The 22,266-nt window shown below is 42.0% G+C and overlaps 1 protein-coding gene across 1 annotated transcript in view; it reads right to left on the bottom strand.

Annotated features, from left to right (window-relative positions):
* The window catches only part of DIP2B (disco interacting protein 2 homolog B), a 236,959-nt gene that overhangs the window by 8,295 nt on the left and 206,398 nt on the right, over nt 1-22,266 (bottom strand). The window contains exons 24-35 of the mRNA XM_082664954.1: nt 16,840-16,949; nt 16,622-16,702; nt 12,972-13,095; nt 11,251-11,372; nt 9,935-10,046; nt 7,509-7,618; nt 6,888-7,018; nt 5,080-5,248; nt 4,096-4,266; nt 3,046-3,107; nt 2,110-2,167; nt 1,263-1,337 (exon numbers count right to left, since the gene is read on the bottom strand). Coding sequence (XP_082521080.1) covers nt 1,263-1,337; nt 2,110-2,167; nt 3,046-3,107; nt 4,096-4,266; nt 5,080-5,248; nt 6,888-7,018; nt 7,509-7,618; nt 9,935-10,046; nt 11,251-11,372; nt 12,972-13,095; nt 16,622-16,702; nt 16,840-16,949 — 1,325 coding nt within the window. The remainder of the gene's footprint in view (nt 1-1,262; nt 1,338-2,109; nt 2,168-3,045; nt 3,108-4,095; nt 4,267-5,079; nt 5,249-6,887; nt 7,019-7,508; nt 7,619-9,934; nt 10,047-11,250; nt 11,373-12,971; nt 13,096-16,621; nt 16,703-16,839; nt 16,950-22,266) is intronic.

Raw genomic sequence — 22,266 nt, 5'->3', positions numbered from 1 at the left:
TGGCCACAGAGGCCGTGCTCTTAACCTTGAGGCTACATTGCCTCCCTGGCTCATTTCTTTCTTTCTTTCTTTCTTTCTTGTTTTAAAAAATAAATTTATTTATTTATTTATCCTTGGCTGCGTTGGGTCTTTGTTGCCACGCACGGGCTTTCTCTAGTTGCAGCGAGCAGGTGCTACTCTTCGTTGCGGTGCACGGGCTTCTCATTGCTGTGGCTTTTCTTGTTGAGGAGCATGGGCTCTAGATGCACGTGCTTCAGTAGTTGTGGCACGTGGGCTCAGCAGTTGTGGCTCACGGGCTCTAGAGCACAGGCTCAGTAGTTGTGGCATATGGGCGTAGTTGCTCCGCGGCATGTGGGATCTTCCCGGACCAGGGCTTGAACCCATGTTCCCTACATTGGCAGGCGGATTCTTAACCACTGAGCCACCAGGGAAGCCCTCCCTGGCTCATTTCTCAGCCTCTTTCAGAGTCTCACAAATGCATCAAGGGATCATTTCTATGCTCTGAAACTAAGTTACGAAGACCGCGGGAAAATACTACAGGCTATTTGAATTTACAATGTAAACACAGCAATAGCCGACGATGGTAACAAAACTAGTATTCACTGTGTGACAGGCACTGTTCCAAATATATGACAGATACAGGTATTAATGCATTTAACTGTCACACAATCCTACTAGGTGGGTGCCATTATTACTTATGGTTGAGGAAACTGAGGACAGAGACGTTAAGTAACTTGCCCAATCACAAGAAGCTGGTAACTGGCAGAGCCCGGGTCATCTGCCTCGTGCACCCACAACATTGCTCCCAGTGAGCTATGAGATGAGGTATCAGTGTCTCTCAGGGATTTGGGGGAAGAAAAATTAAGTCTTAAATATTTTTATACTAATACAAAAATGGATACATTTTGGAATAAAATATAAAATTTGTATAAATTTTAAAAATTTAAAATTCGTGGCTCCTTTTAGTTCCACTCCTTAATAGGTGGGAACAGGTGGGATTTGCCCATTTTCCTTTTCAGTTAAGGGTATGTCAGTGGACCAATCTGGGACTAGTTCTAGTTTCGGTGCCTAAATCTTCACTCCATCTTGGTCTCAATTTCCCCTCTGTCCATGTCAGTTTTGAGCCTCACAGAGAAAGATGAAAACTTTCAAAAATTCACCATGAGGGAAAAGCTATATCCACAGTTTCCTGACTTCTAAAATATGAACCCTAAAGTCTTTCACTGCTGACTCTTCAGAGTAAAGGGGAATATTATACATACCTCTCCCAGGTGAGAGTCTCCAACAGGGCCTTTGGTCTCTGGATTAACAATAACTACTTTCACTCCAGGTAAAATCTAAGAATCAAAGAGAAAACACAAAGACGGGGTTCAATTAAATCTAATGACCTCTAGGAAATGCAGTTCCCCGCCCCCATCTCTTTAGTGAGGTGAGGGAGTGTACAAAGGCAGGAGTGGAGACGGTGCTCACGGGATCGTGCTCAGTGGAGACAGAGGTATAACAAGATTCAACCTCAAAAATAAACCGGGGGGCTTCCCTGGTGGCGCAGTGGTTGAGTCCGCCTGCTGATGCAGGGGACACAGGTTCGTGCCCCGGTCCGGGAAGATTCCACATGCCGCGGAGCGGCTGGGCCCGTGAGCCACGGCCGCCGGGCCTGGGCGTCCGGAGCCTGTGCTCCGCAACGGGAGAGGCCACAACAGTGAGAGGCCCGCGTACCGCAAAAAAAAAATAAAAAATAAATAAAAAATAAACCGGGGGAACTTCCCTGGTGGCGCAGTGGTTAAGAATCCACCTGCCAATGTAGGGGACACGGGTTTGAGCCCTGGTCCGGGAAGATCCCATGTGCCATGCCTCAGGGCAACTAAGCCCATGCACCACAACTACTGAGCCTGCACTCTAGAGCCCATGCCAGAATTACTGAAGCCCACACAATGGAATGAAGAGTAGCCCCCGCTCGCCACAACTAGAAAAAGCCTGCGTGCAGCAACGAAAACCCAACACAGCCAAACAAACAAACAAACAAACAAACAAAAAAACACCCCACAGAAAACAAAAACTAACTACTTCTACACACAGACCACCTTCCCAACGGTTAACAGAACAAATTACCTTTCCAGACTCTGAGAGGAGCAAACTCTGGGGGGCACCCCGTTCCACAAGACGAACCCTGCAGAAAAACAATATTTACAACATAAGAGCCTTAAAAAAAAAAAATGACTGCACCGCATCTACCACAGCTATTTACACTGCCTCCCCAAACCTCTAATCTATCTCTCCTCACATCAGAGCAGTTTCTCAAACTCAGCATTACTGACATTTTGAGTCAGATATTTTGTTATAATTCTTTGTGAGACACTATCCTGTGCACTGTAGGATGTTTAGCAACATCCCAGGCCTCTACCCACTAGATGTCAGTAGCATCCCCTAGTTGTGACAATACATATGTCTCCAGACACTGTCAAATGTCCTTTGGAGGACAAACTCTCCCCAGGCTGAAAATCACAGCACCAGAGACGCTCTGCCTGTGCAGCCTGGGTCACTGCCACGGGCCACACTGTGAACACAGCCCAAGTCAGTGGGACTCAGGAAAAGGTCCCAGAGCCCTCCGCCAGGAGCTCCCCTTGGCGTATAGCTACGATTCACCTGTGAGCTGCTGAGGAGGAAGGCTTTTATTCCTGGGGCTCAGATAAAGTGTTGTTTCAAAAACCCTACTCTGCCTCATTTATTCTGTCTGTCTCAGTTATTTTTAAACTTCCAGAGCAAAGAGTCTATCCATTTTAGTGTAATTTATGTCAAATGTTACAAAATACCAGTGTTACATTTTAATATTAAAGAACAGTGCAGCAACTGTGAGAATTAAAGCTTTCTTCTTATAAATGAAAACCTTATTAGGTATTAATAATGAAAATGAATTTCTTCCCTTCTCCCATCCCCCCAGAAGACACCAACAGAAGGAAGGAGTGGGGAGAGCTGACTTTCTCAAGGCTCAGAACTTTTCATGCTTAGGAACGCTAACAGAAAGTAAGCATAACCAATCTACTGTACCTGTCATGTCTTAATGATTTCAGATCTACATACACAGTAGTTGGATCAGGTCCTGAGGTTCCCTAAAGAAAAATAAATGTATTGTTTATTTAAAATTAACTGAATGGTATTTCCATATTTTACATTTTCAAATCAAGAAATAGATAATTTAGTCACATACATGAAAAATCCAAACTCTATTTTGAACGATGAGGCAGGGCTATAACGAAAGAGACTCCTGGCCCCGCTTTCTTCTCATCTTTCTTTCCTTTCCTCCCCCAGGGGAGTAGAGTAGGCTGGGGGCCGAAGCAGCACTGAAAGGTTACCAGGCTGAGGAGGGTCCTCACCCCTGGACTCAAGGCAGGGATGAGACAGACCAGCATGCATGGGACTCTCAAAACCAGCACTGGCCCAAGCTGGCAGCAAGGGGTCCACAACAGGCTCCAAAGTTCAAGCGTCATGCTGCTGCTCCAAAGTCATCCGACCACAGACACAGAGGACCTGAAAGTATCCACCCATTTACACCACCTTCTGTGACTCTCACTCTTGTCCATGTCTGTATTTGCCTTACAAGCTTCCAAGCTACATAAAATCAGACTCAGTTCTTTTCTGTTATTTCAGCCTCTTTTCTGTTATTTACCCACCAAGATAACATGGCAAAATCGCCATCTGGCTGCAGAAAAGAATGCAGGCTTATTTGTACTTCTTTTGCAAAAAAAAAAAAAAAGGCGTAAAAGATGGAGGAGACAGAAGACAAAGGGTAACATATAAATAAAATTCAAATAGGACTCAGAAATCTTCTCGACTCATCGTCTTGGACCATAAAACCACTACTTAGAGTAAACGTTTACATTAGAGCTCAACTGCCGGGCACAGCTCCAAGTGCTTGGCACCTAGAAACTCAGTGGTTCTACAGAACGACCCTGTGAAGGACGATGCTACCATGTTCATTCTACAGATGGGCAAAATAAGGTACAGTGAAGTCCAAATAAAAAGCCCAGAGGCCTACAGCAGCTAAGCGGTAGCCTGGGCTCTGAGCCCCCCACACAAGCAAGATTTCATGACAGTCACCTGCAAACATATCGCTACATTGACTCTTGATCCAAAAGTGGTGCTGACAGCCCGAGGGGACAGACCGATGTCCTTGAAAAGCTTGGAGAAGGACTGCTGGAGAGTAATGCGGGGCCGCTCCTCAGCCACCACCACACACGTCCGGATGCAGGAGAGGTTGATTCCCCTGGTCTGTAAGACACCACGCACAGGAGCCGAGGTCAGCAGAATCACAGAAGTGCTGAACAAGCAGGGCCACTGCTCTATCTCTATGGTCAGGAAAAGCCAAGGAACTATGTTTTCTCACCTCAGACACCCAGAGAAAACATATGCCTTTTCAGAAAATGCCAAGGAATTCCACTAAAGTCATTATCCACAGGTCAATATGCTCATTCTCTATTTCTTTCCTCTTTCACCTAAAAATCTTAGGTTTTCAGCAATATATTTTTAATCCCTCTTTATTTCTATACCTTACATTTCTCTCTCTTTCAAATGCAGAGATGGGACTGAGAGAAAAACAAATTTAGCAACATAGATATCTAACCTCTTATCTCTTTTTTTCATTCTTAAGGTCACATTTCTCTACTAAAGAAAATTCAGTGTTTTTTGACTCTCACATGCCAGTTAGACATATGATCGTGGGGTACACTCATGAATGAGCGACCTTATCTCTGGGACAGTCGCCAATCTCTGAGATTCTCAGGCTGCAAATTCTACTGGGAAAAATCCTCTTGGAGGTCACAGTTTCTGTTCATCTTCACATAAAGTCATTTCTGTTCAGCCTCCTCACCAGTTTTACCTTCTTCTCCACAATGTAAGAATCAGATTAAACTCTGAAAGAGTGCATTAAATTAGAAACTGAAAGAGATAAACTTCCTGAGGTTTACAAACACCTGTTTGCCTAGAAAAAAAGCAGGCAGATGTGTCTGGCCAGCCCAAGGTGGGGTATCATCTCGCCTGGCCCATTTCCCTCAGGACTGTCTCCTGGTTACAGCTGCTTCTTACCTTCAGCACCTCCACTTGGTTTCCAAGCCCCTTGGTGCAGAGCTCCATCACTGAATAGGAGCAGAAAGTGTCTCTTATTTTGTACTGGTTGACCGTGGAGAGCCAGAGGAAAAGGTTGTTTTCCAACTCCATAGGAGGAATTAAGATGGACTGGTGACCTGAATAGACACTGCAATGAAAAAAGGCAAGAACTGACATTATCAATTCATCCTAGAACACCATCAATTCAGCAAATATTTACTGAGCATGAAGGACAGGGTTGGGTCATATTAGATATAAAGGTCTAAGAATCAGCCTTGTTCCTATGCAACTCACAAGATACAATAACTACAGAATAAAGCAGACTGTGGAAGGCGGTAACTGAGATGTGAATAAAGGCCATCACGATCACAGAATGACGAGCAAGTCATTCAAACTGGGAACACAAGGGGCGGCAGGTGTTTCACTGAGTCGGCAGCAGTTGAGCTCGGGCTTGAAGAATGAGTAGGAATTTGACAGTGGCTGGAAAAATGGGGAAGCTGGTGAGGGCATTCCAGGCAGAGGGAAGAGCATATGCAAAGGCACGGCAATATAAAATTACATGGTGTGTGTGAGGTTGTCAGAAATAGGATTCCAGAGTGAAATACTAAAGCATAGAATGCCTGGGGAGTTGTGAGAACTGAAGCCAGAAGGGTCAGGGCCAAACTGTGAAATCACTGATCTATTATTATATCAAGGAGTTTAGAATTTACCCAGCAGGCTGTCACTATAGCTTGAAGTTGGGGTAAAGCTAGTTACACGGAGCGGGTATTGGAGACACGAGTCACTGAAGGCTGAGAGACAGTTAGGAGAGGCTGCAATAATCCAGGTGAGAGAGGATGAGAGCTTGAAGCCTGACAGTGCACCCAGGATAAAAAGGAAGGAATCCTGTATTGTAAAAAGGAAAGAGTCCTGTATTGTATGTACAATCTCCAGCCGTGAATCCTCAACTTCCTAAACCTTGAATATAGACCAGAATAACTAGGAGCCCAGGAATCCCGTATTAAAAAAAAAAAATACTGGAATTGTGGTTTCCACCTCTGGAGATCTAGGTTAGTATGTCTAGGGAAGCCCCATTAATTTTTTTTTTCATAGACCCCTAGGTGATTCTTATGTAGAGATAGGTTTAAGAATAATGGAGCCAAAGGATCTGACATTTAATTGGAAGTATGACATAAAGATATAGAGTTGAAGATAAAGCCCAAGTTCCTAGTGTGGGCCCCTAACCTAGGTGGATGAGCCCATCCTAAGAAGAATGGGGACACAGAAGGAAGATGTTGAATTGAGGCATCTGTGAAGCATTCATGAAGATGCCCATCAAGGAGGTGAAAATGCAGGCTGAGATGAGGTCCTCTGGGAGGAGAGTAGGAGTTGGGATCTGCTATCCCACAAGGAACAATGTGGCCAATGTGCTACTTTCCAGCCACATGCTGTCACCCATCTCATTACATTCCTTCCTGCCAAGCCTAGGGGGTGCATTCTGGCTGACACAGTATGACATTTCACCCAAGTGTCATCCTTCTACTTGGCTCTGCTTCTAAAATGAGGATGACAGGATGGAGCACAGAAGAGGCAGTAAGATCACTGCCCTTTTGTCTGAGGCATAAAACTAATAGAGGGAATACAAACAAACCAGACAAACGTCGAAGATACATTAGATGCACAAATTCTGGAAAGCATCAGCATTTTATTGAAACTTTACCAAATTAAGGGAGCAAACGGAAGGATGAGATGCTCACAGCCCCAAAGATATTCCCATGCATTCTGTTTCTTTGCTCTTCCATGCCTACCTGCAGAGACACCAGAGTGCAAAGCCAAGTCCACAGTAAGGGTCAAGGCAGATGGCGATCTGCCGAGAGGAATACAACTCGCACTGGAGCTTGATGGCTCTACAGAGAGCATTGACCGCAGAGTGGGACATCTGGAAGGTAAGGAACATGGAACAGGATGGAACTGGCATCCCACAGGCAGAAAAGCAGCTCTAACGAGAGTTTTGAGAAGCTTACATTCCCTCCAGCTCCTCAAAATGATGTATATTTTTCATTGCTTCAAAAAGCCTAATCGAAGTCTAACTGAAGGGTAAGTCTATCTGTTAACTTCTCAATACTGAGTTTTATGAAATACGAATCTATGACTTCATACTGGCTTGAACTAACTCGTGTTATCTGTTGGCTTCTATGCTAGGTTCAGAACACTTCATAACACAAATTCCTTGGGATAACTTATTCCGGAAGAGCCAATGCTTTTATTTAAATATAGCAGTGGCCCTTGATCCTCTGCCTACTGGTCTCTGGTACGACCAGCTGGCCTCTCCATCTGAAGTCCCTGGGGCAGTGGTCATCTCTATTTTTTGCAGCCCTGGCACTTTACCAGCATCCAGTGAGAGAGTAAATATATCCCGACTACTCTACCTTCACTCCCGTAAGCATGCCAGTTGTGGAGACACTAAAATCAAGGTACGCCAGCATCTCAGGAGTGGGTGGTTTGTACAGCTGAGGTAACCTTTTCCTGGGTAGATCATCTGCAAGGAAAAGAAAAAACCCGATGTCAATCAGACATGTTGACAACAAGATCCTACTGTATAGCACAGGGAACTATATTCAATATCCTCCGGTAAACCATAATGGAAAAGAATGTGAAAAAGAATATATATATATGTATAACTGAGTCACTGCGCTGTACAGCAGAGATTAAACACAACATTGTAAATCAACTACACTTCAGTAACATTAAAAAAAAATCAGACACGTTGGAACTCGAAAATCATTGCTCTTCAACCGGTCTTCTGTGGCTTTGCTATGGCCACACTTAGCTTCTGGGATTTGCTAAAGCTGAGGCTTCTCGTATTTAACCAACCGGCTCACATATGTCACTCCTAGAGGAGGGCTGGGGTTGAGGGCACCAATAGACAATATAAGCAAGGAAACTACATCAGGCAGATGTATTTACTAGACGATTAGAGAGGGGTAATATACCATAGTAGCTGAAAACACAGGCTAAAGAAGCAGACTGCCAGTGTTCAAATCCCAGCTCTGCCATTTCTCAGTGATGTCATCTTGATGTTATTTAACCTCTTTGTGTCTGTTTCCTTATCTCTAAAGTGGTAATAATACCTGCCCTCCCAGAACTGTTAGGAAGTTAATTCATATAAAGCACTTTAAGACAACTCAAGAAGCTTTACTTGTTGTTATGCTGGTTTCAAGTTAAAGTTCATTATTTACAGTTTAGTACACGTCACAGTAACCATGGACTGCTTTAAAAGTTGGACAGTTTTTCTCCAAGGTAACATGACTGATTTTAAGAATGATAATCTAGAATTGGGAATTATTTTCCTTTGCTCTTTTATGATAACCTCTCCCTTCCCTCCAAATTTGCTTTATAAGTATGTTATATCCAAAGATATCAAGGATGTCTCTGGCCCCAGCCATGCCTCCTCAATGGCTCCTTTGGCTTTCCAGATCAAGAAACGATTCTGACTCTGACTTTTCAATCTCTGTATCATTGGGCACTCATCTCTGGTCAAACCAAAGACTTCCTCTATCACCTTCAACCCACCTCTGTGTAGGGAAGGGCCACTCAAATACCTAAAGAAACCTTTCTGTTGTCTGTATCACAGACCACATTCCAGGTCTTCCTGAAACATGACTGAGTCCAGTAACCACAGCAGATCTATCTACATCATTTAACACCAACACAATCCACTTGTGTTACATATTACAAATGACTTTGTGTATATCCTTAAGTAACATATGTAAAAAAATATAGCTCAGCATCTGGACACAATAACCATAAATAGATGTCATCCCTGCATTTAAATCCACATAAATGTCCCTGAAGTGGACACTACGTGATACTTACTGAAAACTGGTAGGGAGGAGATAATGATTAAGGGGCTGGGAGGGGAGCCAAACTGACTGGGTTTGAATTTCAGTTCTGCTACTTACTTAACCTCCCTGTGCCTCAGTCTTCTTATCTGTAAAATGAGGCTAAAACTGGCACCTATCTAATAGGGTTGTAGAAGGAGGAAATTAGGTAACACATGTTACATGACTGCCACATGGTAAGGGCTCAATAAAAAGTTAGATGTTGTTATTACTGTGATTGTATGCTGGTGCTTTACATTATGTCATTTAATCTTCATGACCCCATGAAGTAGTTACGAGTAACAGAGGATGAGGATTTACACCTGTCTGCCCAACTCCAAAACCCACACTCTCCCCTCCACCACCATCTCCAGCTATCCCAAAGTCTTACCCCCTTCTTTAGTATGAACACCATCTAAAATTCATACACTTTATGGTTTTCAAAGTATTTTCATATTATGTTGCATTTGATATTCTCAATAAATACGTGAGTCGGGCCAGGGTAGGTAGTGTTTTAGGAAAGGGTCATCTCAGACAAGGTTATACAGAAAATAAGGACTGAAGCTTGAACCAGAACCAGGTCTTCTGACTCCTAGTGCAATGCTGTTCCAACTCTATCACATCTGGAAGTCAAGGGTCAGATCCTCCCCATACTTTATGTAGCCCAACATGTCTACGGTCACATCTGGCATAAACACCTAACCACCGTTTGACGATGCCAAGAGTAACAGCAAGTCACGTTTTGTCGCCAGAGTTCTGGCACACTGTGATCTGCTTCTCTGGATCTGGATGTTGCAGTATCCAGTCCTTTGGTAACTCAAGCTGAGTGGATATTAAGTTTTGCCTCTGTCTTAGCAGGTGGAATGGGCTGCAACGGAAGAGCTGTGTAAACACCTTTGGTATGAGAACCTAGGAAATCTCGGGGAGTGAATGTTCTTGCCCCCTCAATGCCTCTGGAGAAATCTCCCTTTCACCTGTGTCAATGATAGTTGGCCAGGTTTTCACATCCACAGCTGCTGCTGCCTCTCGGGACCTCAGTAACCTCATTAGGGTCTGTGTGGTGAGAATGCAGGCTGCTTTGCTGACCTAGAAACAAATGGACAAAAATAAGCACCATGAGGCTTAGCCCCGTGTAGCACCATAGGCTCTGGCTGCTGCTAAAAGCAACTCGCACATCATACTGGGACAGGGCAGTACCAGCTTTTCAAAGAATACACACAGGACAATGGAGGTCAGTGTTCCCCTTACATTTGTCCTGAAAAATGCGTAACACTGAATTAGAATGATGGACTTGTTCATAACACAAGTTACTGTTTACAACAGTGATTCTCAAATAGTCCATGGTTATAACCTCAGTATGGATCCCCAGATCTCTTGATTTCATGAAGACCATAATAAAATAGAAACATGGACTTCGTAGTACTCAGGGAATGAGAGGTGTTGGAGGATCATCTCTGAAGGAGGTAGTGTTTGCAACAGTCCAGGGAATATGGTGAAACACACCGGACCTAGAACATACCCTGGACTTGAGGGACTCTGTGCACTCAGAGGAACGAGCTCTCCCACACACCCGCACGTGGAAACGCATGGGGACCAACTTCCCTCACCCCGCAAACTGTGTCAGTGGAAGGAAACTCCCCTCCCTGCTGCTCCGGCCTACTTTGCAGAATATAACCAGGGCACTTTGCCAAACTGAACTTTGTAGTAAAATCATCTGTGGCAAATGCACCTTTTATACTGCAGGCTCCAGTTGGGGATGGAGCAGCAGTTCTTAGAGAAACAAATGTGACATAAATTGGAACTTTGTAACTCTTTGCTTTAAAGTAAATTAGGATATGATTAGAATAAGATTTATCTTACTTTCCTACTATAGTATACTTTAATACTATACCAAGCGAATTTATAAGACTAACCCCCCAAAAAGTGACCTGACATGGGGAGAATTCAGTTTGGCATTTAAAATTACCTTGGTTACTGTGCAGAAAAAATATTAGGACTTTTTTAAGAAGAGGGAAAAAAATAAGTTTCATGGAGAAATACTAATGACAGCTTCACTTCCTTAATGTTCATGATAAAAACACAATCCTGTATCTCACCAAAAACTGCTTTCCCCACATTCCTTCACTGGAAAATGCTGGTCACTTTGATCAGATAAAGGAAAAGGAGGTAGTTTGCAGGAGACAGATTCGACTTCCTGACTCAATTAGACTGGAAAATGAGTAAGGATACTTAGCTGTCTGACTCTGGGTTTTATGAGATGAGGACAAGGCAAGTTATACCCGGCACTTACATCAACAATCATGCGGACGGTGGGCAATGTGGCTGTGAGGTTCTGAGCGTGAGGAGGTCGGACGGTCACAGGTATGCACCCGGCATACAGGGAGCCGTAGAACGCAGCGATTAACTCGATGCCTGCAAGACAGAGCCACTTAGCTGCCTGGTTTGTCACCGAGAAAGCAAAAGCCAGAGCTTCCAAAACCAATTTATTTATTTATTCCAAAACTAGTTTATTAAATCATGTGCCAGATGGGTTCTTTAGACCGTAATTTAACAGAGACATTATCGGAAGAAATTTTTTAAATTTAGAAGAAACAGAAGGTAAAGAAGGATGCATATAAAACAACTTAAAAAAAATATAGAGAAGCCAAGAATAAATAACGAGAAAGGAGCTCAGAAGTAAGCTCTTGAAAGATACCTGACGAAGGTATTTTGACATCATTACTTAATATTACCTAGGAGAAATAACTGCAAGAATTAGGGCTGCTCCACTTGGAAGATAAAAGAATGGGAAAAGGAGAGATGAGGAACACCTGAGCTTTCTTTCACTCTTTAGAAGGCCGCTATGTGAACAGCAATTGGACCCCCAAGATGTCACTCCCCCAGTGGGTGCAGGTTTTAGGGAGGCAAGGCATCACTTGATACGAAGCCTCTGCAATATCAGGACTCGAAGGGTGGCCTCCTTGGGAAGTGCTGTGGTCCATCACCATGATTAATTGGTAGATGGAAGACAATCTCCCAGGAACAAGGAGGAATTCCTTTACCAGATGACCTTCTAAGAAATCTTAGTATCAATGTAAATAAAAAAGCAAAGTGAGAATCACAGTAAAATGAGGTAAAAGGGATAAAAGACCACAGAAGGCTGGATTTATGAGTTAGGTGGCCGAAGACTAAAGAAAGGGACAACTGAAATATTTCACCTAAAATTTTTAATATTTACACCAAACTCATCAAGTAATTCTGAGTCCCTCTTTTCTTTAATTTTATTTTTGGCTGCACTGGGTCTTCGTTGCTGCGCGTGGGCTTTCTCTAGTTGTGGCAAGCGGGGGCTACTCTTCTTAGCGGTGCACGGGTTCTAGGTATGCGGGTTTCAGTAGTTGTGGCACTAGGGCTCGGTAGCTGTGGTGCATGGGCTTAGTTGCTCCACGGCATGTGGGATCTTCCCGGACCAGGGATTGAACCCGTGTCCCTTGTGCTGGCAGGCGGATTCCCATCCACTGCACCACCAGGGAAGTCCCTGAGTCCCTCTTGATGTAAAGAGGTTGCTGAATTAGAGCGTGGAAGATGAATGCAGTAATAATCGAGGGACAGTAAGCACGAATTACGATGTGGAGAATGTGAAGTCAGAGTTCACACACAACATGCTTTTGAAAACTGGGTGAAAGAGTCCCGTTCCTGAGCACTCCTAGAAATAAGAGTCTCTTTTGAGTGTTTCCGAAAGTCAAGAAGTTGTCATTCACTCATTCAATATTTACCATAATGCCAGGCACTGAGCTAGACAGTGCCTGGAAATGCAAGAGTATTATACAAGACAGGAAATACAAGAGTAAATACAACAGACTCGGTCCTGGCAGAGCCCTCACACTGCACAACCCTGAGAGGAGAGGCCTGTTCCCGTGGCATGAGCCTGTGCGCACAGCCCACGTGGTCATGTATAGCAGCCCTGAGCTCCTGTCCTCTTAGAGTCTGTAGTCTAGCAATGGAGCTTGTCTAGTCTACCAATCCAGCACTTACCAGGTGGATAGAGTAATACAACGTTGTCTCCTGCATTGAGATGTCCCTTGTCGCCAAGAACTGCTGCAATCCTCTCTGCTCGCTTATGAAGCTGAAGGCAGCTGGCCGTGCACACCGTAGTTCCCTGTTAATAGAAGAAAGTATAAGCAGGTTGACGCTCAGTAAGGAAAACAGTAACAAACAGAGCCAATCTGACATTATATGGAAGGCTTGTGCCTTGCTAGATTATCTGCAGCAAGCTATCAAGTTCAGTGAAAATTCCCCAAGCACCAAAAGACGTGTGTGGTACTCCTTTTCTTTCTCAATGTTTGAAGGTACTTAGGGACTAACAACATTAACTTAAATCAAACGTATGGATTTACAGTCTCTCTTATTTAAGGTAGCTTTAAAAATACATAGCAATTTTGTATTTACATGAAGAAATAAGAGAAGAGGGGAAAATAAAAGAAATGAAAGCAGGACGAGGGCATGAGTGAGGTCAGGGTGCTGGCTATGTGGTCAAGTACACTTGTGTAAAACACGAGTTTGGCTCTGAGTATTCTAACAGCAGAGATGTAAACAAAAACACGAACAGTGAATTAACAAAGGTTAGCAGATTAGGAGATGGCCAATTATTCCTGGGCCTGAGAATAATTTCTCCTGCGGGTCTTCATAAATATCCTTATTGTCCAATTCAAGTTTCACCAAGCTGGGCTTTTTGAACCCCTGTGCCTTTGTAAAATATAACACACGAGTGTGAAAGTACATAAGATATGAACGTGTAGCTTAATAAAAAATTATAGGGCTTCCCTGGTGGCGCAGTGGTTGAGAGTCCGCCTGCCGATGCAGGGGACACGGGTTCGTGCCCTGGTTCGGGAGGATCCCACGTGCCGCGGAGCGGCTGGGCCCGTGAGCCATGGCTGCTGAGCCTGCGCGTCCGGAGCCTGTGCTCCGCAACGGGAGAGATCACAGCAGTGAGAGGCCCGCGTAACGCAAAAAAAAAAAAAAAAAAAAAAAAAAAAAAAATATATATATATATATATATATATATATATATATATATAAAAAACAAGCATCTGTGTAAGAACCAGCCTGATGTGAAAAAGACCACTGCTTAAAAGCACCCTCATGGGTGCCTTCTCTTTCCCTCCATAGGGGACCACTATCGTGACTTTTTAATGTTAGTGGCTAATTTCTTTTTCTTTATATTTTTATCACCTATGAAATATTTGATTTTCATAGTTGTACTGTACATATATTTTTTTGTGATTTGCTTCTTTCTCTCAACATTCTATGAAGCGTCATCTAACCTCTCATGCTTAGGTGTATAGTTCATTTGCTTTTGTTGCTGCACAGTATTTAACTGCATGAACATACCACAATTTATTCATCCATTCTACTGCTGATGGACAATTCATTCTAATACATATATCCTGGTGCATAAATATATGAGTTTTGGTCAGGTATAGCCCTAGAAATGGAATTGCTGGGTCAATGGGTATGCCCACCTTCAACTTTACCAGATAAAACCAAACTGTTATTTGTCTATATCGTGCCAATACCACACTGTTTTAATTATTGTAACTTAACTTTAAAAAACTCATGATAAAAACAAGTTTACTGAGCTGTTTCTTTTAAAAATAACTTTTAAATTTCATTAATATAAAGTAGTACAAGTTCAATATAGAAAATTTGGAAAATATAGATTAGTAAATATGAGATGTAACCACTATTAACTTTTGCTGTATATTTTCCTGGTTTTTAACAAATGAGTATGTATTATATATAAATTCACATGCAACATTAAAAAAAAAAGGTATACTATATTATGCCAGAGGCTGTATAGTGCATTGGCTAAGAATGTGGGCTCTGAAGCTAGTTTGGGTTCAAATGAAGGAGCTAATTTCCTAGTCCTACCACTTAGGGCCCTGCAACCTTGGGCAAGTGATTTTATGTCTCTATGCCTCCGTTCCCCTAACCTTAAAATGAACTATGAAATGGAAAGCACCCAGGACAGGGTCTTCAGTAAGTACTCAATTATTATTAAAGTTTTATATCCTACTTTTCCTACTTCCACATTATGACTATTTTCTGGGTCATCAACTATTCTATAACATTATTTTCAATGACTGCATAGTATTTCATGTTTATATGCCATAATTTATTTAGTCAATTGTCTATTGTTGGACATTAAGGTTATAACACTAAAATGAATATTCCTTTGGCTAAAATCAGGGTTAAATTCATAAGGCCATTTCTTACAATGGCTCTCCTTTTGGTCCTTGGTACGGCAGTAACCTAAACTTCAGTAAGAAGCATTTTCTGGGCATAAGGGAACAATGTTGTATGGTTCCTAAGCTTTCTGGTGGCCTGGGCTAATCCAAGGTAAAATGTTAGAATATGCAGAAGAACAGATGGACTACATGTCCTTTAGTCATCCATATATATTATTTCTCTACCCAAGAAGCAAATTTCAACTTACTTTCACTAACAAATAGATCTGAAGTATGATTTGACAGGGCCATAAGTTTAACTGTAGCCAAGCTTGGGAGTGGAGTGGGGAACAAGCTGGATTGACATCTTCTTACTGAAATGGAAGGACCCTACTCAATCCATGGGCTTGAAGAGAAGCCCACTTCATGCAGAGGTGGAGCAAGGAAGTCCCAAAGTTTTCTACCATAGAGCAATGGTTCTTAAGATTTTAACTGACTTTTCACTAAGATGCAGAGCATATTCCTCTCAGGTCCTATCACTGCATAAATTCTCAAAGCTGTGTATGTGTGTGTGTGTGGGGTGTGTGTGTGTGTGTGTGTGTGTGTGTGTGTGTGAGAGAGAGAGAGAGAGAGAGAGAGAGAGAGAGAGAGAGAGGGAGAGGGAGGGAGGGAGGGAGGGAGGGAGGGAGGGAGGGAGGAAGGGAGGGAGGGAGGGAGGGAGGAAGGGAGGGAGGGAGGGAGGGAGGAAGGGAGAGACTATCAGAATCCAGGGCCTGGGGCAGAAGGGGGCCATCTGGGTAAGTCCCCTAAGGGACTCCAATAGGCCCTCCAGTCTTCCCCCTGCTGGTGACAAATACTGTTCTATGCTGTGGTCACAGTACCAGCTTTGGACTCAACCATTAAAACAAACAAATCTCAACAGACTCCCATGGAATGCATAACTTAAAAAATACAATATTCTGGCGAACCATCCATTAGAAAGTAATAGTTAAACATACTCTTGAATAATTTTCAATTTGCTTTTTATGTTAGCAATAAATAATTTAAGTATGTACTAGAAACAACTGGTTTTTAAAATGTTGATCTAAAGTCATTTTATTTCTGGTGGAAATCAAAGAATTAAAAGTCAAACTGGGCTAAAAATTACATTGCCACAATGCATTCTGTCTATCTGTAGATTATGTAATTACATGGTTGTCCTATGGTTCCTATCAGAACTGAATAAAGACAACTTGATTGTGACAAAAAAGAGACAGTATTGAATAACACTCCAGGAGGTCTCATTTCAACCTTGAAATAACTGCACAATTTATCCTCATATATCAAAACGAGGAGAAAGCAACAACTCCTTCCTCTGAGTTGGCAATAGAACTTTTCTGATGAAAGAAAGAGATCAAGCGTGCCTAAGATACTCTCACAATAGCCAGCTGATTAGACATACAATTGCATTTTTAATACCTTGGCATTTAACAGCATGAAGAGTACGTGGTCAGGAGTTGCCTGGGCTCGCCACTGTAAGATCTCCGCCAGAAATTGGTGCTGAAGTCATAAAGCAGAAAAAAGAATCATGGTCAGCAACTTTTAAGAAGCTGGACAATGCATCTGCCATCTGTTACCTGAAGCGTAGGTTCTGTCCTTGACTTGTTTGTAAAAATCAACACTTCTGGAACACTTACCTTCTTCACTAAATCATTCTCTTCAATTTGCCCAAGATCCCTTCCTGCAGCTTGTGCTATGCGTTTTCCTGCAACCAGATTCCCAACCATCACAGAAGCAGGGCCTACGCCTGTAAGTAAAAGCAAAAATCAGCTCTCTGGAGATGGCGATTCAAGCTACATACCACCGCCACGCCAGCCCCAAGCATTTCCAGACTGACCAAAGCTGGTTCAAACGTTCATTCAACCAATACCGACTGAGCACCCTTCTAGGCACTGGGACAAAGTAGTAAGCAAGACATACAGCTTGTATTCTAGCGGGGAAAGGCAACCAATAAACACATACACAAATAATGTCAGGTAGCAGGAAGTGCTGGAAAAAAAGAAAATAGGACCACAGGAGAGACATGGATTGGGGGGTGGAGGGACTGTGTAGAGAGGGAAGTTTTCACTCCGAGGAGGTGACAGTTGGTTGCATTGGTTCCTACTGATACATTTCATCTGTTCCAATCATGGATAAAACCCTAACGAGGGCTTAACAGTAATAAATATCTGGTCTGAAAAGAAATCTGCCATCTATGAGGACTGAGGGTGAGTTCATCAGGAAAATCAGAAGGGCTTTATTTTAAGTGAGCAATGAAATCCAGACTGTAGGACATTCTACAAGACAACTGGCCTGGATTCTTCAAAAAGGTCCGTGTCTTGAAGACACAACAGATTTGGGAGCTTTCAAGTTAAAGGACATGACAGCCAAAAGCAATGTGTGACTTTAGATACTGGATTAAAAAAAACCCAGCTACTATAATAAACAGGTGGAGAAATATGAACATAGATTGTGTATTATTAAATGATAGGATTATATTAATGCTAACTTGCTTTTTTCTTTTCTTTTTTTTTTTGAGGTATGCAGGCCTCTCCCGTTGCGGAGCACAGGCTCTGGACACGCAGGCTCAGCGGCCATGGCTCACAGGCCCAGCCACTCCGCGGCATGTGGGACCTTCCCGGACCGGGGCACGAACCCATGTCCCCTGCATCAGCAGGCGGACTCTCAACCACTGCGCCACCAGGGAAGCTCAATGCTAACTTTCTTAATAGGATAATGGCATTGTGGCTGATTAGGAAAATTTTAGGAGAATGTTTTTGTTCTCTAGAGATACACTGCTGAAATATTTGGGGATGAAGTGTCATGATGTCTGCAATTTCCTTTCAAAGGATTCAGTTAAACAAAAAGATAACAGTTGCTGAATCTAGGGGAAGGTATATGGGTGTTCATTACGGTATTTTCAACTGTTCCAGAGGCTTGACACTTGGGGAAAAAAAAGTGAAAACTCTCCCTTTCTCAAGATAAAAAAGGAAAACTCTCCCTTTCTCAATAATGCTAGGGCTTTATATGCCTTTCCTGATGGTCACTTAAAGATTAGACTCCAACATATGAAACTAAGAAGACAGCTAAAACATAACAAAATTTATTGCCAGCTGAGTTTTGAATAATGCTGATGCTATGCTTTGATTAATATTAAATAACGTTTATTGCCAAAATCTGTTGATTATGAATGTACTGAAATAGCTGGAACAAAATCACTTAAATCATGGAATCACTTTTAAATATGTGGGGAAGCTGGGTAAAGAGTATAAGGCAATTCTTTTACTGTTTGGCAACTTTTTTTGTAAGTGAAATTACTTCAAAATGAAAAGTTAAAGAAAAATTTTAAACTAAAAAAAAAAAAACACACCCTAAGGGTAAAGAACTCCAATACTCTGCTAAACAGCTTTCATCTACAAAGTGTATGTCCACTGAAATTTTAAGTACTGGGTGGCCAAAAGGTTCGTTTGTTTTTTTCCGTAAGATGGCTCTCTAGTAGTGCTTAGCTGTCTTTAAGTTCATTCGAAACAATTTTGTTAGACTGTATTATGATAGCTGTCATATCAGTGTGCATTTAAAAAAAAACTTATCAAAATTGGTGAATTTTTGTGTAGCCATTTTAATACTGAAGATAGAAGGAAAAACAACATTTTCGGCGTATAATGTTTTATTATTTCAAAAAAGGTAAAAACGCAACTGAAACGCATAGAAAGATTTGTGCAGTGTATGAAGAAGGTGCTGTGACTGACTGAATATGTCAAAAGTGGTTTGCAAAGTTTAGTGCTGGAGACTTCTCACTGGACGATGCTCCATGGTTGAGTAAACCAGGTGAAGTTGACAGCGATCAAATCGAGTCATTGAGAACAATCAACATTATACCATGCGGCAGATAGCTGACATACTCAAAATATCCAAATCAAGCGCTGAAAACCGTTTGCACCAGCTTGGTTACGTTAATTGCTTTGATGTTTGTGTTCCACATAAGTTAAGCAAAAAAAACCTTCTTGACTGTATTTCTGCTCACGATTCTCTCCTGAAATGTCATGAAAACGTTCCGTTTTTAAAACAAATCGTGACAGGAGATGAAAAGTGGATACTGTACAATAATGTGGAACAGAAGAGATTGTGGGGCAAGCGAAATGAACCACCACCAACCACACTACAGGCTAGTCTTCATCCAAAGGTGATGTGTATATGGTGGGATTGGAAGGGAGTCCTCTATTATGAGCTCCTTCTGGAAAATCAAATGACTAATTCCAACAAGTACTGTTTCCAATTTGACCAGTTGACAGCAGCACTCGACAAAAAGAAGAATTAGTCAGAAAACGCATCATCTTCCATCAGGATAACGCAAGAACACATGTTTCTTTGATGACCAGGCAAAAACTGTTACAGCTTGGCTGGGAAGTTCTGATTCACCCGCCGTATTCACCAGACATTGCACCTTCAGATTTCCATTTATTTCGGTCTTAACAAAATTCTCTTAATGGAAAAAGTTTCAATTCCCTGGAAGACTGTAAAAGGCACCTGGAACCATTCTTTGCTCAAAAAGAAAAAGGTTTGGGAAGATGGAATTATGAAGTTGCCTGAAAAATGGCAGAAGGTAGTGGAACAAAATGGTGAATATGCTGTTCAATAAAGTTCTTGGTGAAAATGAAAAATGTCTTTTATTTTTACTTAAAAACTGAAGGAACTTTTTGGCCAATCCAATACAATATGCAAAATTCTTTCCCAAGAGACTGCATAATACGTTAACAGATATATTATGTTGGAGACAGCCTTTTTTATGTAGGCAGGACACAGACTATATATGACTGTGTAAGTTGCCCATTCCTGGACTCACAATGTAAAGTTAATAAAGGTGTGATGTTTTAAAAAGTGAATTTTTCAGAGTAATTTAAAATGACAAAAATAATTCAGCAGTAATTTCTTGAGGTCCTTCTGTGTGTATTTCTTGAGACTATGAGTCAAAGAGTGAAAAATTACTGAAAGCAATAACATCTACGAGGCTAACTGCTGATACTGTGCTGTACCTGTAATATGTCTTCTTATTTTCTCCACAAAATTCTGTAAATTTCCACTGGCAAAGACTGCTAGTCATCAAGCCCTATTCTCCTCTTTTTCCTTAAAAACACAACCCCCAGTTTTTAGCTGGGCAAATGCCTGGAATAAAGACTATATTCTTTAGCGTGGGAGAATAATAGGTAAGAGTAAGTAATATGTGCGATTTCTAGAAGATATGTTTAAAGGGGAAGGGTATTCCCTTCTTTGTCTTTTTCTCCCACCTGCTAGCTGGAATGTAGAACTGATGGCTGGAGGTCAGGAGCTTAAATGAACCCTGAGGCAGTATGCTAAGGCTGGCTGTGGCAGACTCTTTGATTTTCTTACAAGTCTTCCTTGCTCTGATTACATGAGAGGAGTATATACCTCTCTGCTCCACTGACTTTGGGCCTGGTCTGACTTGTCCTGGACAATAAAATGTTAGGAAACATGAAGCAAACAGAAGCTTTCAGTATGCTTGTATGGTTTGGCTTGCTTCTTGCTTTTGCCATCTGCCTTGAGGAAAATATGGCACAGGTAGCTGCTGGTCCCATGATGAGGACACACATGGAACAGGTCTGAACCCAACCTACAGCCTGGAGCCAAGCCAAGGCCAGCGGATCCCAGCCAGGTTCAGCAGATCCACATTCCACGAGTGAAAAATAAATGCTTCTTACTTTAAACCACTGAGTTTTAGGATTATTTGTTATGCAGCACATCTATAACAACAGTTAACTGATAACAATGCCAACGCAATAAGATGGGAAGCTGGACCAACGGTGACTGAGGGTTCCTAGCCAGTTCCATCCTAGCCTTGGACTGCCTAGCTCTGGATTTCTTTCACTTGAGAAAGAAAAAACTTGCCTCTTGTTTAAGCAGTCGTTATGTTCATCTGAAACGTGCAGCTGAAACCAGTCCTAACACATTCCCATTCTTCACACGACAGCTTAACAGACATCTCAATGAGATTTTTGTCACTGGGCTACCTTAACACCGTTTCTATCTTCCTTTTCCTCTCCTTTCCTTTTTTACCTCACTCCCAACCATCTCCATGCTCCTGTATTCTTCTTAAACCCCATCCTCTCATGCTATCCCCACAACATGTCTGTTCCACCTATGCTACATTTTCAAGCTGCTTTGGTCTGACCCATACGCATTCCACTAAGATCTTAGCAGACCATCACTACAGACAGCAAAAACACAGAATCCAAACCTAATGCTTTCATCAGACAGGTGGATGCTATGCCTATGAGGGCTTAGGAATAAACCTTTTATACAGGTTTCATCATTTAGTAAAACTGGGTGAAATCTGGCTAGCAAAAGCAATGTTTTAAGCAACTACTATGTCTCTGAGTTGCATCCTTTAAGCATCTACTGAAATGAAAGCTTTGTTAAAGGAATTCTAGATTAAATGCTATTTAAAATAGGATTTTACTCATATGACAAATGTAGGACTTCAGTATAACAGAATACAAGATGGAGAAGGATTTGTATGTTTTACATGTCCATCAGATACGTAGGCAGGAAATATGAAAATACTTCTTTTTATATATTTCTTGATTAGTACAGACTTGATTCTAACTGCCCCTTTAGAATATTAGCCTCCATAAACTGTCATTTCCACTAGCAGAAACTGATAAATATCATATATACTTTAGCTCTATATACACTGTTACTAAGATAAGGTTACTTGGTGAGTTGACAATAACGTCTATATAACCAAATGTGATATGATCTTCAGCCACCAGACCACTGAAGTAATAACTACTGCAAAGCAGAGCAGATTAACATTGTAATATCCTAATAAAAATATCCTAGAGAGTCAGAGGCTTACCTTTTATTTTATTATTGTACATCATATTTACCTTTCAGCAAAAGCGGTCTTAATGGAAATATAATTAAATGCCATACTTCCCTTTGACTTCCTAATCTTCCCACTATGTGTATGTGTGTGTGAGTGTATGTGGTAGCAGTGGGAACTGTAAAGGCCAGATTTTGGCTCTCATGTGTTTCCAGGCGTACAAGAAACTGGGAGGCTCTCATTA

This window comes from Grampus griseus (genome assembly GCF_964374135.1).
Source record: "Grampus griseus genome assembly, chromosome: 11".
NCBI lineage: Eukaryota > Metazoa > Chordata > Mammalia > Artiodactyla > Delphinidae > Grampus > Grampus griseus.
The sequence above is the reverse complement of the archived record's forward strand: the minus strand, read 5'-3'. Positions and strand labels throughout refer to the sequence as shown.